This window comes from Lissotriton vulgaris, chromosome 8 (genome assembly GCF_964263255.1).
Source record: "Lissotriton vulgaris chromosome 8, aLisVul1.2, whole genome shotgun sequence".
Taxonomy (NCBI): domain Eukaryota; kingdom Metazoa; phylum Chordata; class Amphibia; order Caudata; family Salamandridae; genus Lissotriton; species Lissotriton vulgaris.
Window position 1 is genome coordinate 1,290,209,479 of NC_141696.1, and position 16,119 is coordinate 1,290,225,597.

The 16,119-nt window shown below is 51.1% G+C and overlaps 1 protein-coding gene across 1 annotated transcript in view; it reads right to left on the bottom strand.

Annotated features, from left to right (window-relative positions):
- Window positions 1-16,119, bottom strand: part of RNF17 (ring finger protein 17) — a 2,333,865-nt gene that overhangs the window by 919,804 nt on the left and 1,397,942 nt on the right. The window contains exon 22 of the mRNA XM_086933472.1: window positions 2,329-2,449. Coding sequence (XP_086789598.1) covers window positions 2,329-2,449 — 121 coding nt within the window. The remainder of the gene's footprint in view (window positions 1-2,328; window positions 2,450-16,119) is intronic.

A 16,119-nucleotide genomic window follows, 5' to 3' on the forward strand; every position in this document is an offset into this window, starting at 1 on the left:
ACTTACCAAGGGGTGAAACCAAAGTGGAGTCTGTTGACGGCTGGGGGACCACACTGATACCGTGGCCCACTTCGACTCGCGCTGGGGGCTCAGGTGTAGTGGTGATTAGTGGTGTCGGGTTTTGGTGGATCCAGAGTCCTCGCAATTCTTCTTGTGGTGCCTGCAGGATGCAAGTGAGCAGCTCCGCTACTCTACTGGCCTCTTTGAATCTTTACTTAAGGCAGGTATTCCTTCTAGACTTTGGAGGCATGACAGATGCAGGACAACACGGCTTTGGCTCAATTTCGATGGGTAACAGCAGACAGGTCAACTTAGGGGTGGTATTAGCTTGACGGTTGACACGCCTATCTGACTAGCTAGTTTTCCCACCTGCCAGGTGGCAAAGAGCTCTTGACAAAAGGGGCCAGCTACTTCTGCGAGGGAAGCCAGATTTCCATACTGAAGGCGGTGGGCTCTTTAAAGCTCACCTGCCATGGAATGCTAATCTACAGGTCATCCTGTGGAAGGGGGTGAAAACACTAAGCCCAAGCAGGCTTGGTTTCTGGCCTCCTGAGCGCACAGGCCCTCACCCTTTGGGGCCAAAAACATGTCTATTCTGCCAGGCTGGGGAAAACCTGTTGCCAGCACATCAGTAGCTGGTAGGTTTTCAGGGGAGACCTCTAAGGCGGTGATTTTTTAATACGAGATGTATGATAACAAACGTCTCTCTCTTCAGTGAAGCCATCATGTAGCTGGGGGAAGCTCGTTTTCACCAGTCTTTAGCACATGCTTTTAAAATGGCTTCCCCGATCAATAGTACTGGCAGTAATGGAAACTCGCCAGGACAGGGGAGTATCTACTCATGCAGATATGTCCTCGTATGTAATATAATGCACCCTGCCTTAGGGATGTAAGGGGTGCTGCAGGGGTGACCTACAAATACTACATGCAGTGTTAGGGGAAATGGCACACAAGGCATGTGGGTCATGTCATGTTTTCACTATTTGTCTGCACCAAAGCACGCAGCCTGAAATGGCAATCTTGCATGAATTTGGTGAGGGACCCCTTAAGGTGGCACAATTTATGCTGAAGCCCTTGGAGGATCCTCCTTAGTGAATTACCTGAGGCTATAGGCACCAGGGGTACCATTTACAAGGGACTTAGAGTGTACTAAAGGAGCTGCCAATTGGGGATACAATTGAACAGTTTTGGGAAAGCAACCTGGCACTGGGAACCTGGTTAGCACTTCCAGTCCAAATCACATCAGATACCAGCCAAAAAGTGGGGGTGACCATGTCAAAAAGGGGCAATTTAATACAGTAGCTTTTAGTTCTGTGGCAGTGAAAGTTTGGCAAAGCTTAATCAAATATTATGCCTGCTGTTGATGGAACATGATGGGTAATTTACTTTCTACACTGGTGAGATCATCTGGCTAAGTATGGTCATCCCTGCTGTTTGTCGTAAATGAAAGATATCTCTTCTATATGTAGCTTGTGTAGGATAACCACGCTGACTGCACCAAGAGAAAGAGGAAACACCTTGGAAACAGATAGCTGTCTGCTGTCTTGATAAGACTGCTTGACCTACTTCACACATCTCTGCCTTTGTGACAGTTTATTCCCTCTCACAATAGCACGTGTTCCTATAAAGCAACAAGCCTCTCTATTATATCTTACTAATCAATATACTTAGATGCAGAGCTTCAAACTATAGTGTTGAAAACAGAAAATACAACTATGGACTTTCAAATCCCAGAGCGCATTATCTAGGCATCCAATACTTTAGCCATGACCCTAAGATGGTGAGCTAGCAGATGAGGTCAAACAGCTATCTTCCCCCAAAAAAAGAAAATGTGGTTCGCTCAGGGGCACAAGTAGCCGTTGCACGTCTGGGCCTTTAGGAGTCCAGTTACTGTGGGACCCATGGAAGGATTCAAAGATGTAGCACTTAGGTGACTTTTGTTTACCATTACTGTTTCCAAGAGCCATTACGTTGTATAAGAAGATCTAAAAGGGGACCTATGACACTGCTCTTCTGGATAGGGTAAAGTGAATTCCACCAGCAGTCATAGGCAATTACAAAGGATAGACTTTATAAATACATTAAAACATCACGTGGCATGCTGTATAAGCTGCAGTTGTAGGATGAACTTTGAGGACAGTGATCTACCGATAGGGCAATTGGAATAAGGTGCCACAAGTGTAGGGTTTACAATTACTTTTCACAAAATAATGCTTCAGTCAGAAATATTTTTTAGTAAATGAATAAGCATAAAAATCATTTAAACATGTATTATGAACATTTGTAACTATCATTTAAAAACAGCACAGAAGAAATAAAGTCACTTACTAATGACTGAACATGACATAATATTTTCATGTACTAGTTTTCTAAATTCTTTAATTGCTCCTTCACTCCATTCCGCTGCATGCATGAATGGTTCAATATGTGCAAGTTGGCACCAAATTCCCTGAAAAAAAAATTCTGGATTTAAAACACTAGACAGAAACGCATCTACTGTGTCTCACAAGATACAACTCTGCTGGAGGATATGCACTGGCTGAGCCTCAATTCCTGCTTATGAAAAAAACACCCATGTAAGAACCAGGATAGAAATACTTTGGAAAAAAATGTGTTAAGGAGTTCAGCATCAAATGTAGAGTAAGAGTTTTAATTATGCAGACCAAACACCTTCCAGCAGTAGGAAAAGAAAGCAATGCAGCACCAAGAACAACAAGACAATACAAGGGATGAGGTGAGGCCATATGAACTACCTGTAGGAAAGTGTCATTTTTGGCATGGGCATCCCCACTTTGTACCATAGTACTAATACTTTTTGACTGAAATGCACTGGATCCCTGCTAACTAGCACCCCAGTGCTATTGACCTTAAAAACTGTCCAATTGTAACTCAAATGGCAAGGTTTTTGGCAGCTCTGCAAGTCCCTTGTAAATGGTACCCCTAGATTATGACGTGCACCCACCTCAAACCCTTCTAGTACTCTAGTGTGCTGGCTGACTGGTATCGTCCAGCCTGCACCACAGACCAGTTTGATTCCCTGAAGGTGAGAGCCCTGCACTTTCAGGGACCAGAAACAATGCCTGCTCCAGGATGGTTGGTGAATTAGCATGTCAAGGGCAGAGGCTTCAAAGCCTCTGCCACCCCTGATATATGATTAAGGCTTCCCCCACAGACCTGGGGAACACCACCCCCCTGCCCCGGTGTCCATCATTTGGCACCAGAGCAGGTGGGAAATTAGTCAGAAAGTGTGTCAAACTTTTCAGGCTAAGCACACCACTAAAATGAGCCACCTGAAGTCGACAGCCAAGAAAGGGTTTCACCATTTTGAATTTGGTGAAACTAGTGTAGGAGAGTAGGGTCTGCTTTCCTATGGTCATCCCACTTTTTACTTTTTGCTTCACTGATTTGCGACTTAATGTGACTGTGGGCCTGCTTATTAGACCCACAGCCCAGCTGTTTTCTCTCTAAATTCAATGCAATGTACTTTAGGTACATTACCAATTGGGAATTGGGTCACCCTATGAGCCCCTGTACAGTGTACTATAGGTACCCAGGGCATAGGTGCATCCAAGGCCTACCAGGGGCTGCAGCATATCTTTTGCCACCCCTGGCTGGCGATCCAAACTGACACAACTGGCTGATCACTCAGCTGGGGCAAGGTCGTGTAATCACACCTTGCTTAGACATAGTATTTCTATATCTAAACTTATATCTAGACACATATACACCTATAAGTCACTCCTATGGCAGGCCTTAACAATCCTGGAGGCAGAGTGCTTGGTTTTATGTGAGATGAGGCTCTAGCATGAGCTGAGCCTGTCTGCAGCTTTCGGAACCATGTCCTTATAGCTGTTCTAGGATATAGCCATACAATATACTCTTAAGTGCATTATGAACCTCGCAGTTAAATGCTAACTCTGGTTTGGCTTTATCAAAACATGTCGTGTAAGGTGTCATACGCTTTGGAATACTACCCCCTCGCCAGTTCTGGCGACGGGGGGTAGCATTCCACCCATCTAGAGGGAATGAATGAATGATATTTATTGTTTGGTTACTGAAAACCATTACATAGAACCAAAATAAAAAAATAACATTACAAAAGTTAAAATCAAGAAAATTACAAAAGTTCAGTTTATCTAATTGCTCCATGGGCCCTGGTGCTACATCGGAAAAGGATCATGGGCCTGCAGGAGCCTCTGTAATCGGACCAGTAGAAGTCATCAACATTGCCTGTGCTTGAAAGATGAACTTTCCAAAGGCCGCCATATGCTTTACCGTGGACAGGGTATAAAGATGGATAATCCCCTCCTTTGCAGTACATAACCCCGATTGTCTTAGTAGTGGCCTGAGATAGAGACTACGAGCCAAATGCAGGGCTTGGCAGCAGAAGAGGAGGTGGGCCAAAGACTCGCGCTTATACAGGCAAAGCCTGCATTCCCGGACTCTTGAGCGGACCTGAAGGCAAGGATATAGTTCTTTAAGGGGCAATGGGTGTAGTCTATAAGCCAAGATCTTGAAGAGGGCAGCACGGCCCACGGTCTGCGTGAGATGATGTTTAGAGGTATGCAGGGTATGTGGAAAACACAGGGTCTCATGCAAGCCTTTTCTTCCCAGCGACTTCAGATCCAGTTCCCGTGACCTCGCACGCACTTGTTTTTTAATCGCATTTTTAATGGCGGAGTATTTGACGTGTTCAGGGTTCCATGAGTCCATGGCAAGATTGAGTTGGACCTTGGCCACTTCGAGGATGGCCGACCAGGGGTTCCCTGGCTCCCTGAAGATACCTTTCAAGACTGCCTTTAATGTATTCTCCTGTGCCGCCGTTGTTAAAAAGTAACATGCTCTTAAGGCCGCCAGCTCTTCCAGGTTTTGCTGATTGAGAGAGAACTCCAGGCGAATGAGGGTGTTTCTAGTGCACCTTGGAAGATGGAAAAGTTTCTTATATGCACTACAGTGAATTTTTTCTAGTTCATTACTCAATTTGCCCGGAAATGCCTGTAGAGCATAGTTGAGTGCCGGCATGAGCTTGGCTTTAAGTACTCTGTTGATGGCCGTGGTGGACGGGCTGTATAAGGAGGCGTGCAGCTTGCAAATGGCGTAGGTAATGGATTTGCCTTTAGCCTGGATTGACTTAAGATGGGCATTTGCACGCCCCGATTCCTGAAACAAATGCCCAAATAGGTGTACCGCTGCGTGCTTTCCAGCAGGAGATTGCCTAGCCTCCATATTAGAGATTTTTTCCTTGGGTAATGACCAAACATAATGACTTCAGACTTGGTAGGGTTTGCCACTAGCCTGTTTTTATCGTTATATACGGCAAGCGCCGTCAACGCCTTTTGTAGCCCCATTCTCGTGTGGTCCTTCTAGAGGGAGAAGACATGTTGTTCCTACTAATCCCGGTTAAAGTTAACCAGAGCCTCAGCATCACAAAATGGATGCTGCTGCCACAGACAAGTCTGAACTCTTGCTGCTGGGAGTCCTTCCAGCGAGGGAGGCTTAGACAATAGGTTTCCTGTCTTGGGAGGTGCTAGCACCACCCCAGAAAGGCTCTAGTGTATTGGGGCAGGGAGGGCTGAAAAAAATGAGACACTGCCTGGGGCACACAAGGTGTCCCATGCAGAGTCCAGTTCAAAATGGTGCTGGGGCACTCCAGCCCCCGCTCTGGCACGAAACTGGACTAAGGGAAAGGGGTGTAACCACCCCCTTCCCTGGTTTCCACCCATAGGAGGGACCTAGCAGGTAATCCAGCCCTAGATTTGGTATATAGGTAGGAGCTGAGTCCCAAGATTTTTAGATTTGATCCTGACTGAAACTTGAAACGAAACTCTGGACCTTCGACGTTCTACTTGAAGATAGAAGACTGAAGAATCTCCCTTGTGGTCAAGGAGTGACCACCTTGGATAAGCAGGCACCATCAGGCGATCAACGGTTTGCTTTGTTGTCGCTCCCACCAGATCCCGAACACAGAGCCTGACAAGACCCGTACTTCCAGACTTCCTTCAGCCCGATCCACAGCCACAGCAAAGCTGAGACCCATGGAGGCGACGTGGGACCGGCCATCTTGGAAAGCCAGCAAATTGCTTTCTGTGCAATTTCTGAGGCACCCTCGAAGTTGTGCATTGGGGATTGAGAAGCCCCAGCCCGAGCACCAACTGCACCGAAGATCAGCCCTCCACGAGTTCTGCGTGGGGCCCTTCTGCATTTTCCTGCTCGACGTGTCTGTCCGGTCACTTGCCCGTTGGCTAGTGGCCTCTGTGACGACGATCCTACAAATTTACACGGCTGGTCTGGTTTCTCCAGACTGGCCCTTGCTCCCCTGAAAAGGAGCAGCCCATCAGACCTTGCTGGTCTGATTAAGAAGCCATCTTCCTTTCCAGGCTTGTTGACTCCATTCCGGAAGCCGACATCGCCGACAGCGAGATCCTTCGTGGGACAGTCCGTGCCTGACCCCTGGTCGTCGTCGTCGACACCTCCTGGTCCACTTGGCTGCAGAGACAAGCTTCATGACATCACCTAATTGCTTCGCGACACCGCCTGGTTCCTTCCTAGTCACTGGCTAGTGACCCAGACTCTGTCCCCTCTGCTTTCAGGTACTCTTCATCCTCGATCCGCCCTTGGATCCAATCAGACACTTCTCTCCTGGTCGCCTGCAGCATCTTTCTCCAAGGCTCCATAGGATTCAGCGACAAAACCGGACGCACTTTGACATCTATGCACCCGCTTCCTGTGGGTGAGGTAACGCGAGTACTCCGGTGCTCCTGTGGGTATTGACTATCCTAGTGTCTAACTTTCAAGTAGCTTTCTCCTAGTCCATCCGGAAGTGACCTAAAAGAACTAGTTTCCTATTCTTACGTTCCCATTCTAACTCTATGGTAACCTGCGTGTGTGTAAAGACACTGCACACACCTCCCGTGGGCCTCCTACTTCCTATCCTTTGGTAGTACAGCGTAGCCCCAAGGCCTTTCCTTTGTTCTTGACGTGGTTCTTATACCACTATTTTAATATATGGTTTGAAGTGCCCCTAGGGCTCTACTGTATTTTGTGCAACTTACTGTATGATAATTAACTCTCTTGTTATGGGCTTGTGCCTCTGACCTCATTAAGAGTTCAGAGGGATTGTTTATAAATAAATACATATATATTTTATATATAGCCTGTGTAGTGTCCTTTCATTTGGTATTAAAGGGTTTGCATATGGTAAAACAGCTAGCCTTACATGCCCTCTTGAGTTTAGCCTAAAACTGCTTTGTCCATGCTACCACTAGGATAGCTGGTCTCTAAGGTTGTCTTTACAACCATCACCATAAGGGTTGTTTGGACTGCTGCAAGGTGCTCACTAGAATAGCGAACATCGTATACCAGGCCAACTTTTCACAACTAGGAACTCCGGTCCAGGATTATGCCCACCCTTCACAGGAAGTTCATATAAGGGGTGTAGTCACCACATGGGTAAGTAGACCATTAGCTACAACCCTAAACTTCATTAAGTGCCCCTAAATTCAGTATTTAGGGGTCCCCTTGATACCAAATGAATGACAAAGAAGAGCCAAAAGTATAAGAACAGAGGTCCTTCACCGAGATGGGCACCTAACCCTGCCTGTCTGCTTGCACCGGGACAAACACAAAGACCGACTCTGAACAGCTCCCCAAAACCTTGATTGATTGTTCTTACCTTCAACAACCTAGCAGCATCCTCCTTGGGGTGGAGAAGCCATCCCGCTGCATTTGCAGGCCCTGAATAAATCAACCCAGCACTTCTTGCTGGCCATTAGGCCCACTGCGGGAGCAATTCACCAGGAAGAGGCAGCAATTCACCAGGAAGAGGCTGCAGTGAGTCTAAGAGGTCAGCCCTCTTGCTCTCACAAAGTCTCGAGCCGTTGAACCCTCCCAGAGCCTCTCAGCACAAATGCCCAGGGTAACAGAGCCCTTGCAAGGCTTGTTGCATGTACAGTCCAGAAACCCCAGACACTGACCTGCCGTCGAGGGACTTCAGGATCCACGAGATTTCCATCTAGAGTGGCCCTGCTTTCCTGTTTACTCTCTCTCTCTCCAGGTCGTCAAAGTCAAGTGAAAGCTTTTAACTACAGCTACCCGCTGCACAAAACACTTCTGCACCCAAGCCCCCCCATCAAGATCTGAGATCCCCTTTGGGTTCTACCAGACTTGTCCCCATGTCCCCCCTTGCTGCCTTTCTTTCACTGGTACTTTGTCATTGACTTTACTGTGAAGTGGTCAGGGCTACCAACGCAACCAGTACATCTGCAACCGGACTAACCAGGGTAGATAAAGCCATACTGCTGGTGGTTTATTGGACCTTGGCCCCAAGCACCTTCAGTCCCAAAAAGGCAACCTCGGAAATGCTTGCAAGTATATGTATTCAGTGTATGTTTTGTCCATAGCATTAACACGTTGGAGTCTCATACCTCAATACCGTCATTTGACTGTATTTTTTATTTCTAAGTCTTTAACTCCGAAAGCACTTACCTGATTACGATGATCTTGGTATCCCAAATTATATAAAAATCAGTGCTATTTTTCTAAAATGGTTTCAAATTTCTTCTGGAGTGTCTCTCTTATTTATTGACTCTGTGTACAACAAATACTTAAAAATACCCTCTGATAAGCCTAAAATGCTCAACCACACTACCATTGAGCACTTGGGATTATTTATTTAAACCCTGTAAACCAATAAGGGTTCTATGTATTTTTGCAGGGTATGCCCTTACATTGGCACTACAACATAAAAACCCAGCTACTTACACTATCCATTAAGTTTGTGAAATGAAGGAAAATTATTATAGCAAACCAAGAGGATAAAGTATCTACGTACACACACATGGACTAAAGTGTTACAAAGTGGGGATGATCATAATGTTTAAAAATGTGAAAGCATGTAGGCAACTGGAGTCTGATCAAAGGGCTTTGTGGACATACTACACATCAAATAACATTTGGAGCCCCATTTTCTCCTGAACACAAGTGCCCCCAAGCCACCAACCAAGGGTAAATGTTTGATGTGGAAGTAGCATTTGAAAATGCCACCTGAATTTAATGGGAAAAAAACAAAACATTCACAGGTGGCAGAGTACGTGACTGACAACAGATCTTTCCACTGCCCACAGCTTTGGAATTATAGAGGAGGCCTTAAGCCAGAACTTTGGTAGATGTTTGACTTGTGATAAAAATCTGTACTTTAAGCAGTGAAAACCAGGATCTGGTTACTGAGACCCTCACTGCCAGGAACACAACAAAGAATGTAAAGCTTTCCAAAGGCTGTACCCTGTGAAAAGTAAGACAGAGCTAAGAGGAGAGTAAAGGATTCTGATTTAGTGGACTGGATGACTATGTGACACGCTTGATGTGATGCCCTGTGGGAGGAGAATAAGCCTGCAAATGCATCATGTTTCCTGCTGTCCAATGCGAACCAGGAGAACACTAACAGTTAAGAGAGAAGCATTCTAAGAAAAGTCCACAGAACTATCCTTGATTTAAGTGCCAGCACCTCATATCTGTCCTTGCACTGTTTGCTTGCAAACCTGATACTTGCAAGCCAGCATATGCCAAGCAAAGCTGGTGTTGTTTATATGGGGAGAGAGAGTAGAGATGGGAGAATTCCATGGATCCCTGCATGTTTACGGGTGTGGCCCACTACGGGACCAGGATAACTTAAGTTCCAAACAGAAGAAAAGGAAAATGCTACTTACCAGTATGCATCTGTTGGCATGTAGAGTTACAGAGTAGTACACTTTTGCATAGATCGCCATCTGTTGTGGGGGATCGCTATCTGGTGTTGGGCTCAGATGCTTGCACCTTGTTGTTGTCTTGGAAGGAGTCTTTTGTAGTCACGAGATAGGTGACTCCTCCCTTGGGCGATAGTGCACATGGGCATCAACTTCATCTTCAGATTGTTTTTCGCCATGAAGGGAAAATGATGAAGTTTGTAAGAAATAGAATAGATGTCCATGTAAGTGTATCTAATTAAGATAAAAGTGGAACAGATACAGGCCAGAGGAAGGTGGTTGGGCGTGCACTACTCTGCAGCTCTACATGCCAAGAATAGATTCATACGGGTAAGTAGCATTTTCCGTTCGAGGCATATGAGCTGCAGATAGTACACTTTTGCATAGACTGTACAGCAGAATCTCCATTAGGTGTGGTCTCGAGTATTTGTTGCAGTAGTTTGAATAAGTTTCTTAAGAACAGCTTGTCCTTCAGAAGCTTGTTGCTTGGCCTGCACGTCAACACAATAGTGTTTGGTGAAGGTGCAGGGCTCGAGTCGGGGTACCACTCGGGAGGACGGGGTCCCCCCACTTATTTTACCAGGTGGACGCCGTCTCCCCTGCTCAAAAGCTGGGCTATCGGTGATGGCGTCACTTGCCCGCACGGCTGCCACTAATGCTGGCTACCGAATAGTTTCACCACACACATGTAAGGGACTTTAATGAACAAGTTACTTACCTTCGGTAACGATATATCTGTAAGAAACATTAGTTAGTGTTAGATTCCTTACCTTAGAATATCCCCAGGCGTCAGTCTGGATCCGGAAACTTTTGCGTAGTAGTACCCCTGCGCGTCGGTAGGCGTCGTCTGCAGGCGTCCCCTGCGGCTCCGCGTCCGTCGTCGTGCGCCGTGATGACGTCGCTGGAGTATATAGACGCCGCCTCCGCGCGCTGACGTCAGTTCTTTGTACACAGCTTTTCCGCGCCAGGAGACGCAGAGCCATGAGAGAACCAACACTGGTGCCATGTAAAACTAGGGCCCTGAAAGGGATGTCCTTAACCCTAGGTATCAGTTCGCAGAACGGGGAGGATGGGTGGGTTCGGTAAGGAATCTAACACTAACTAATGTTTCTTACAGATATATCGTTACCGAAGGTAAGTAACTTGTTCATCTGAAAGAAACACGTTAGTGTTAGATTCCTTACCTTAGAATAGATACCCCAGCAATACCAACCCCGGTGGTGGGTCTGCGAACCAATACATTCCTACACCAGAAAGTCCTGGAGGACAGAACGGCCAAAGAAGCCATCCCTCCGGACTTGACTGTCCAGGCAGTAGTGCCTCGCGAAAGTGTGCAGCGAGGCCCACGTAGCCGCCTGGCAAATGTCCTGCAAAGGGACTCCCCGGCCCAAGGCAGTAGTAGCCGCCGTGGCCCGAGTGGAATGGGCCCTCAGCCCAACAGGAGGCTCCTTTCGAGCCAAAGAGTAGCACGCCTTGATGCAGAGAACGACCCATCGAGAGATGGTCCGTTTATGGACCGCCCGTCCCTTCTTCGCACCCACGTAGCCAACAAACAGTTGGTCATCCACCCGGAACTGGCGTGTGCGATCCATATAAAATGAAAGCGCACGTTTTGGGTCCAGACGATGGAGCCGCTCTTCATCCTTTGAAGGATGCGGAGGCGGGAAGAAGGAAGGGAGGGTGATGGACTGCCCGATGTGAAAGGCCGAAACAACCTTGGGCAGGAAAGAAGGTCTAGTCCTCAGAACCACCTTGTCGGGATGAATGGACAAGAAAGGAGGTTTGACAGAAAGAGCGTGGAGCTCACTCACCCTCCTGGCAGAGGTGATGGCAACCAGGAAAGCCGTCTTTAAAGTCAGGAGACGGAGAGGGCAAGAATGAAGGGGCTCAAAGGGAGCACACATCAGAAAGGTCAGAACCAGGTTCAAATCCCACTGAGGCATCACAAACGGAACAGGTGGAAACATGTGAGTGATGCCCTTCAAGAATCGAGTTACAATCGGGGATTTGAACAAAGAAGGATGATCAGGAAGCCTTAAAAAGGCTGAAAGGGCAGAAAGGTAGCCCCTGATAGTGCCCAGAGCAGAGCCCTGCTGGGCAAGAGAGAGAAGAAACAGAAGAACCTCGGAAAGAGGGGCAGAGAGCGGATCCACAGCCTTTGCTGTGCACCATGCCACAAATCTGTTCCACCGACAGGCGTATACCGACTTAGTGGAGGGACGCCTGGCTGCCAGAATTACATCACAGACTTCAGGAGGCAAGTCGAATGGCCTCAACTGCCGCCGCTCAATCTCCAAGCATGGAGGTGGAGACTGGACAGGTTCGGGTGGAGAACCGTCCCCTGCTGCTGCGACAGAAGGTCCTCCTGAAGGGGCAGGCGGATCGGGGGACCGACTGACATGCTGAGTAGCTCGGGATACCAGTACCTTCGAGCCCAGTCCGGGGCCACAAGGATGACTTGGGCCCGGTCGCGCCTGATCTTCTTCAGCACTCTGGGCAGAAGTGGTATAGGCGGAAAGGCGTATAACAGACCGCAACTCCACTCGCGCCGAAAGGCGTCGCCGTGCGAGCGCCGTCTTGGAAACTCCAACGCGCAGAACTGATGACATTGCGCGTTCTCTTCTGTGGTGAATAGATCTAACCAAGGCTCTCCCCATCGCAGAAAGAGACCTTGCGCCACGTCCGAGTTCAGATGCCATTCGTGATCCATCGAGCACCGACTGAGTTCGTCCGCCCTGGCGTTCAGGTAACCTGCCAGGTGTTGAACCGTCAGAGTCACGCCCTGACGTTCCAGCCATTGCCAGAGGCGCAGAGCCTCCTGGCAAAGGGTCCACGACCCCACTCCGCCCTGTTTGTTGCAGTACCACATGGCGGTGGTGTTGTCGGTGAACACCTGCACCACACTCCCGTTGACAAAGGGGAGGAATGCCTTCAGTGCTAGACGAATCGCCCGCAGCTCCAACAGGTTGATGTGGAGCCGGGACTCCGCCAGAGACCAGATGCCTCTGATCTCTGCCTCTCCCAAGTGGCCACCCCAGCCCTGGAGGGACGCGTCCGTCACGACAACGTGCTCCGGTTGGGGAAGGGAGAGGGATCTGCCTCTGACCCAATCGCGGTCCGTAAGCCACCACTGCAGTTGTCTCGCAGTGCCCTCCGAGATCAAGACGTGGTCGGACAAGTTGCCCTGATGCTGGGCCCACTGAAACTTCAGGTCCCACTGCAGAGCCCGCATCCGCCACCGGGCGTGATGCACCAGAAGGATGCAGGAAGCCATCAGTCCCAGCAGCCGCAGCGTCAACCTGACCGAAACCCGGGATAGCGGCTGAAAGATGGGAATCAAAGCCTGAATATCCCGGACCCGCCGTTCCGGAGGATAAACCCGAAACTGCGCCGAGTCCAGAACCGCTCCGATGAAAAGGAGCTTTTGAGAGGGACACAGGTGTGATTTCGGCACATTGATGGAGAACCCCAGGTCGTGCAAGAGGTCTGCCGTCATCTGAAGGTGGTGGACGACTGTCTGGGGCGAGCCCGCCTTCAACAACCAGTCGTCTAGGTAGGGGAAGACTGAAACCCCCAACCTGCGCAGATGGGCTGCGACCACCGCCATCACCTTTGTGAACACCCGTGGGGCGCTGGTAAGGCCGAAGGGAAGCACGATAAACTGAAAGTGCTCCTGGCCTACCGTGAACCGCAGGTAACGCCGGTGGGCCGGCAGGACGGGGATGTGAAAATAGGCATCCTGCAAGTCCAACGCTACCATCCAGTCTTGTGGGTCTAGAGCAGCCAAGACCTGAGCTAACGTCAACATCTTGAACTTCTCCTTCCGGAGGAAGCCGTTGACGTTCCTTAGATCCAAGATAGGACGTAGGCCCCCCTTGTCCTTCTTGGGTACCAGAAAGTAGTGGGAATAGCAACCACGCCCTACTTCTGGCCCAGGAACGCGCTCGATGGCCCCCTTGGCCAAGAGGGCCGTAACTTCCTCCTGCAGAAGTGTCAAGTGGTCCCCCGACACACGGTGGTTCTGCGGTGGCATGGCTGGAGGAGTGGTCTCGAAGGGGAGGGAGTAGCCCCTTCGGACGATTTGCAGCACCCACCTGTCCGAAGTGATCGTGCGCCAGTGAGCGTGGTGATGGCGAACCCTGCCACCCACTGGCGTCACATGGGGCTGAAAGCACGGACTAGGAGGATTTTGAGGCAGATGCTGCGGGGGGAGGTGTGGTCTGACCCCGCCGTTGTCCCCGACCGCCGCCACGGCGGTTTCCACGGCCGCCACCGCGTTGAAAGGATTGTTGCGGCGCGTGGCTGGCAGCACGTGTGGGGGCGCCCCTTCCTTGGCCACGAAAGGGACGAAACGAACCCGGTTGCTGACGCTGGGTCGAGAGACCCAAGGACTTGGCCGTGACCCTGGAGTCCTTGAAGCGTTCCAGCGCGTGGTCCGCCTTATCACCGAACAGGTGACAGCCATCGAACGGCATGTCCATCAACGTATTCTGGACATCTGCCGAAAAGTTGGCGGATCTCAGCCAGGCGTGGCGACGAATCGCCACCGTCGTTGACATAGCTCTGCCCAGCGAGTCGGTCGTATCAAGACCACACCGTATCGAATATTTAGCTGCATCTCGGCCCTCAGCCACAGCCTGACCGAGTTTTGCCCGCACCTCCATGGGGCATTCTGGCAGCAGTTCCGCGACCGTATCCCACACGGAGTGGGTGTAGCGGCCCAAGAGGCAAGCGGTGTTGCAAGACCGCAGGCCCAAACTAATGGACGAGAAGACCTTCTTGCCAAACTGGTCATACCTCTTGGATTCCCGGTCGGGCGGGGCCGACGGGAATGCGGACTGGGAGGTCGAGGCCTGGATCACCAGACTCTCAGGAGTGGGGTGGGTAGACAGGAACTTGGGGTCGTCCGGACAAGGACGGTGGCGCCTGGCCACGTTCCGATCAACAGGCGCACCTGAAGCGGGCCTGGACCACGTGCCCAACAGAACGTCTGACAAGGCTTCATTAAACGGCAGCAGGGCTCCTGTGGGCATGACTGCGGTTTGAAGACCTCAGTGAGGATGTTAGGCCTCACGGCCGCGACGGGGAGCTCAAGGTGTAAGGCCTTGGCAGCCCTCATCAGCACCACTGAATATGCAGCTCCCTCCACCGACGCCACGGATGGAGGAGAGATCAGACCAGGGTTAGGAGAGTCGTCCAGACCACTGGCATCCCCCAAGTCACCTGTCCAGTCCGGGTCATACTGGCACTCGCGTGACAGAGGGTCCTCGGACCCCTCCCAACCTTCACCGAACTCTTCATCCTCTCCGTATTCGGAGTCAATGATGTAGACCGGCTCCCGGGGTTCATGGGCCCCACCGGCGCGGAGCCCGGCGTCGAGCGACGCCGGTCCGACTCCGCGTCCGGCGTCGGGGAAGGTAAGGGGACGGCGCCGCCCGGAGCCGGCGTCGGAGCCCCGTTGCCGGCCGGAGCCGGCACCGGAGAACCGGCGCCGCGCGGGGACGGCGTCGGGGGTAACCCCGATGGTAACGGCGCCGGAGAGGCCGGAAGACCAGCCGGCGCCGGGGTCGGAGCCGTCGGCGGCGCCGGGGCCGGAGCACCCGACGGCGCCGAGGCAGGGACACCCGAACCGCTAGGGCCCCCAGACGGTGGCACTGGGCCCGAAGGCGCCGTAGGCCCCGTCGGAGAACCGAGCGCCCTCATGGCCATGAGGAACGCCTCGATCTCCTCAGGCGTCGCGCCGTGCCCAGGGACCGGAGGGTATGAGGCAGGCCGCGCCGGCGACTCTCGCGGAGCCGCGGGGTTGGGGTCACCCGAGCCCCCGGCCGCATCGCGCGAGCGTCGGGGGGAGTCGGGGGTACGATGACGACGCCCCGACTTCTTGTGCTTCTTACCTGATGAGCCTGACGAGTGGTGTCGACTTCCGGAACGCTCGGCGCAGCTCCGCGACCGCTCCCTCGAACGCTCTCTCGACCTCCGGCCGGACCGGGACCGCTCCCGGTCCCGACGTGGGGCCGACACCCGGAGCTCCAGTAGCTTGCGGGACCGCTCCCGCCTAGCCTTGTTGGTTAGGGCCCGGCAGTCGACGCAGGAGTCCACGTCGTGGTCGGGGCCCAGACACCGGAGACAGAGGCGGTGATGGTCTGTGACCAACATCGTGCGCTCACAGTCATCACAGTGCTTGAACCCAGGCATCCTATCAGGCACAAGAGTGAAATAACAATTCGAAAAAACTTGGTCAAAAGACCGGAGTACTGCTCTTCAGATCTGCGTCCACTGGCGCGGAAAAAAAGAAGAACTGACGTCAGCGCGCGGAGGCGGCGTCTATATACTCCAGCGACGTCATCACGGCGCACGACGCCGACGACGGACGCGGAGC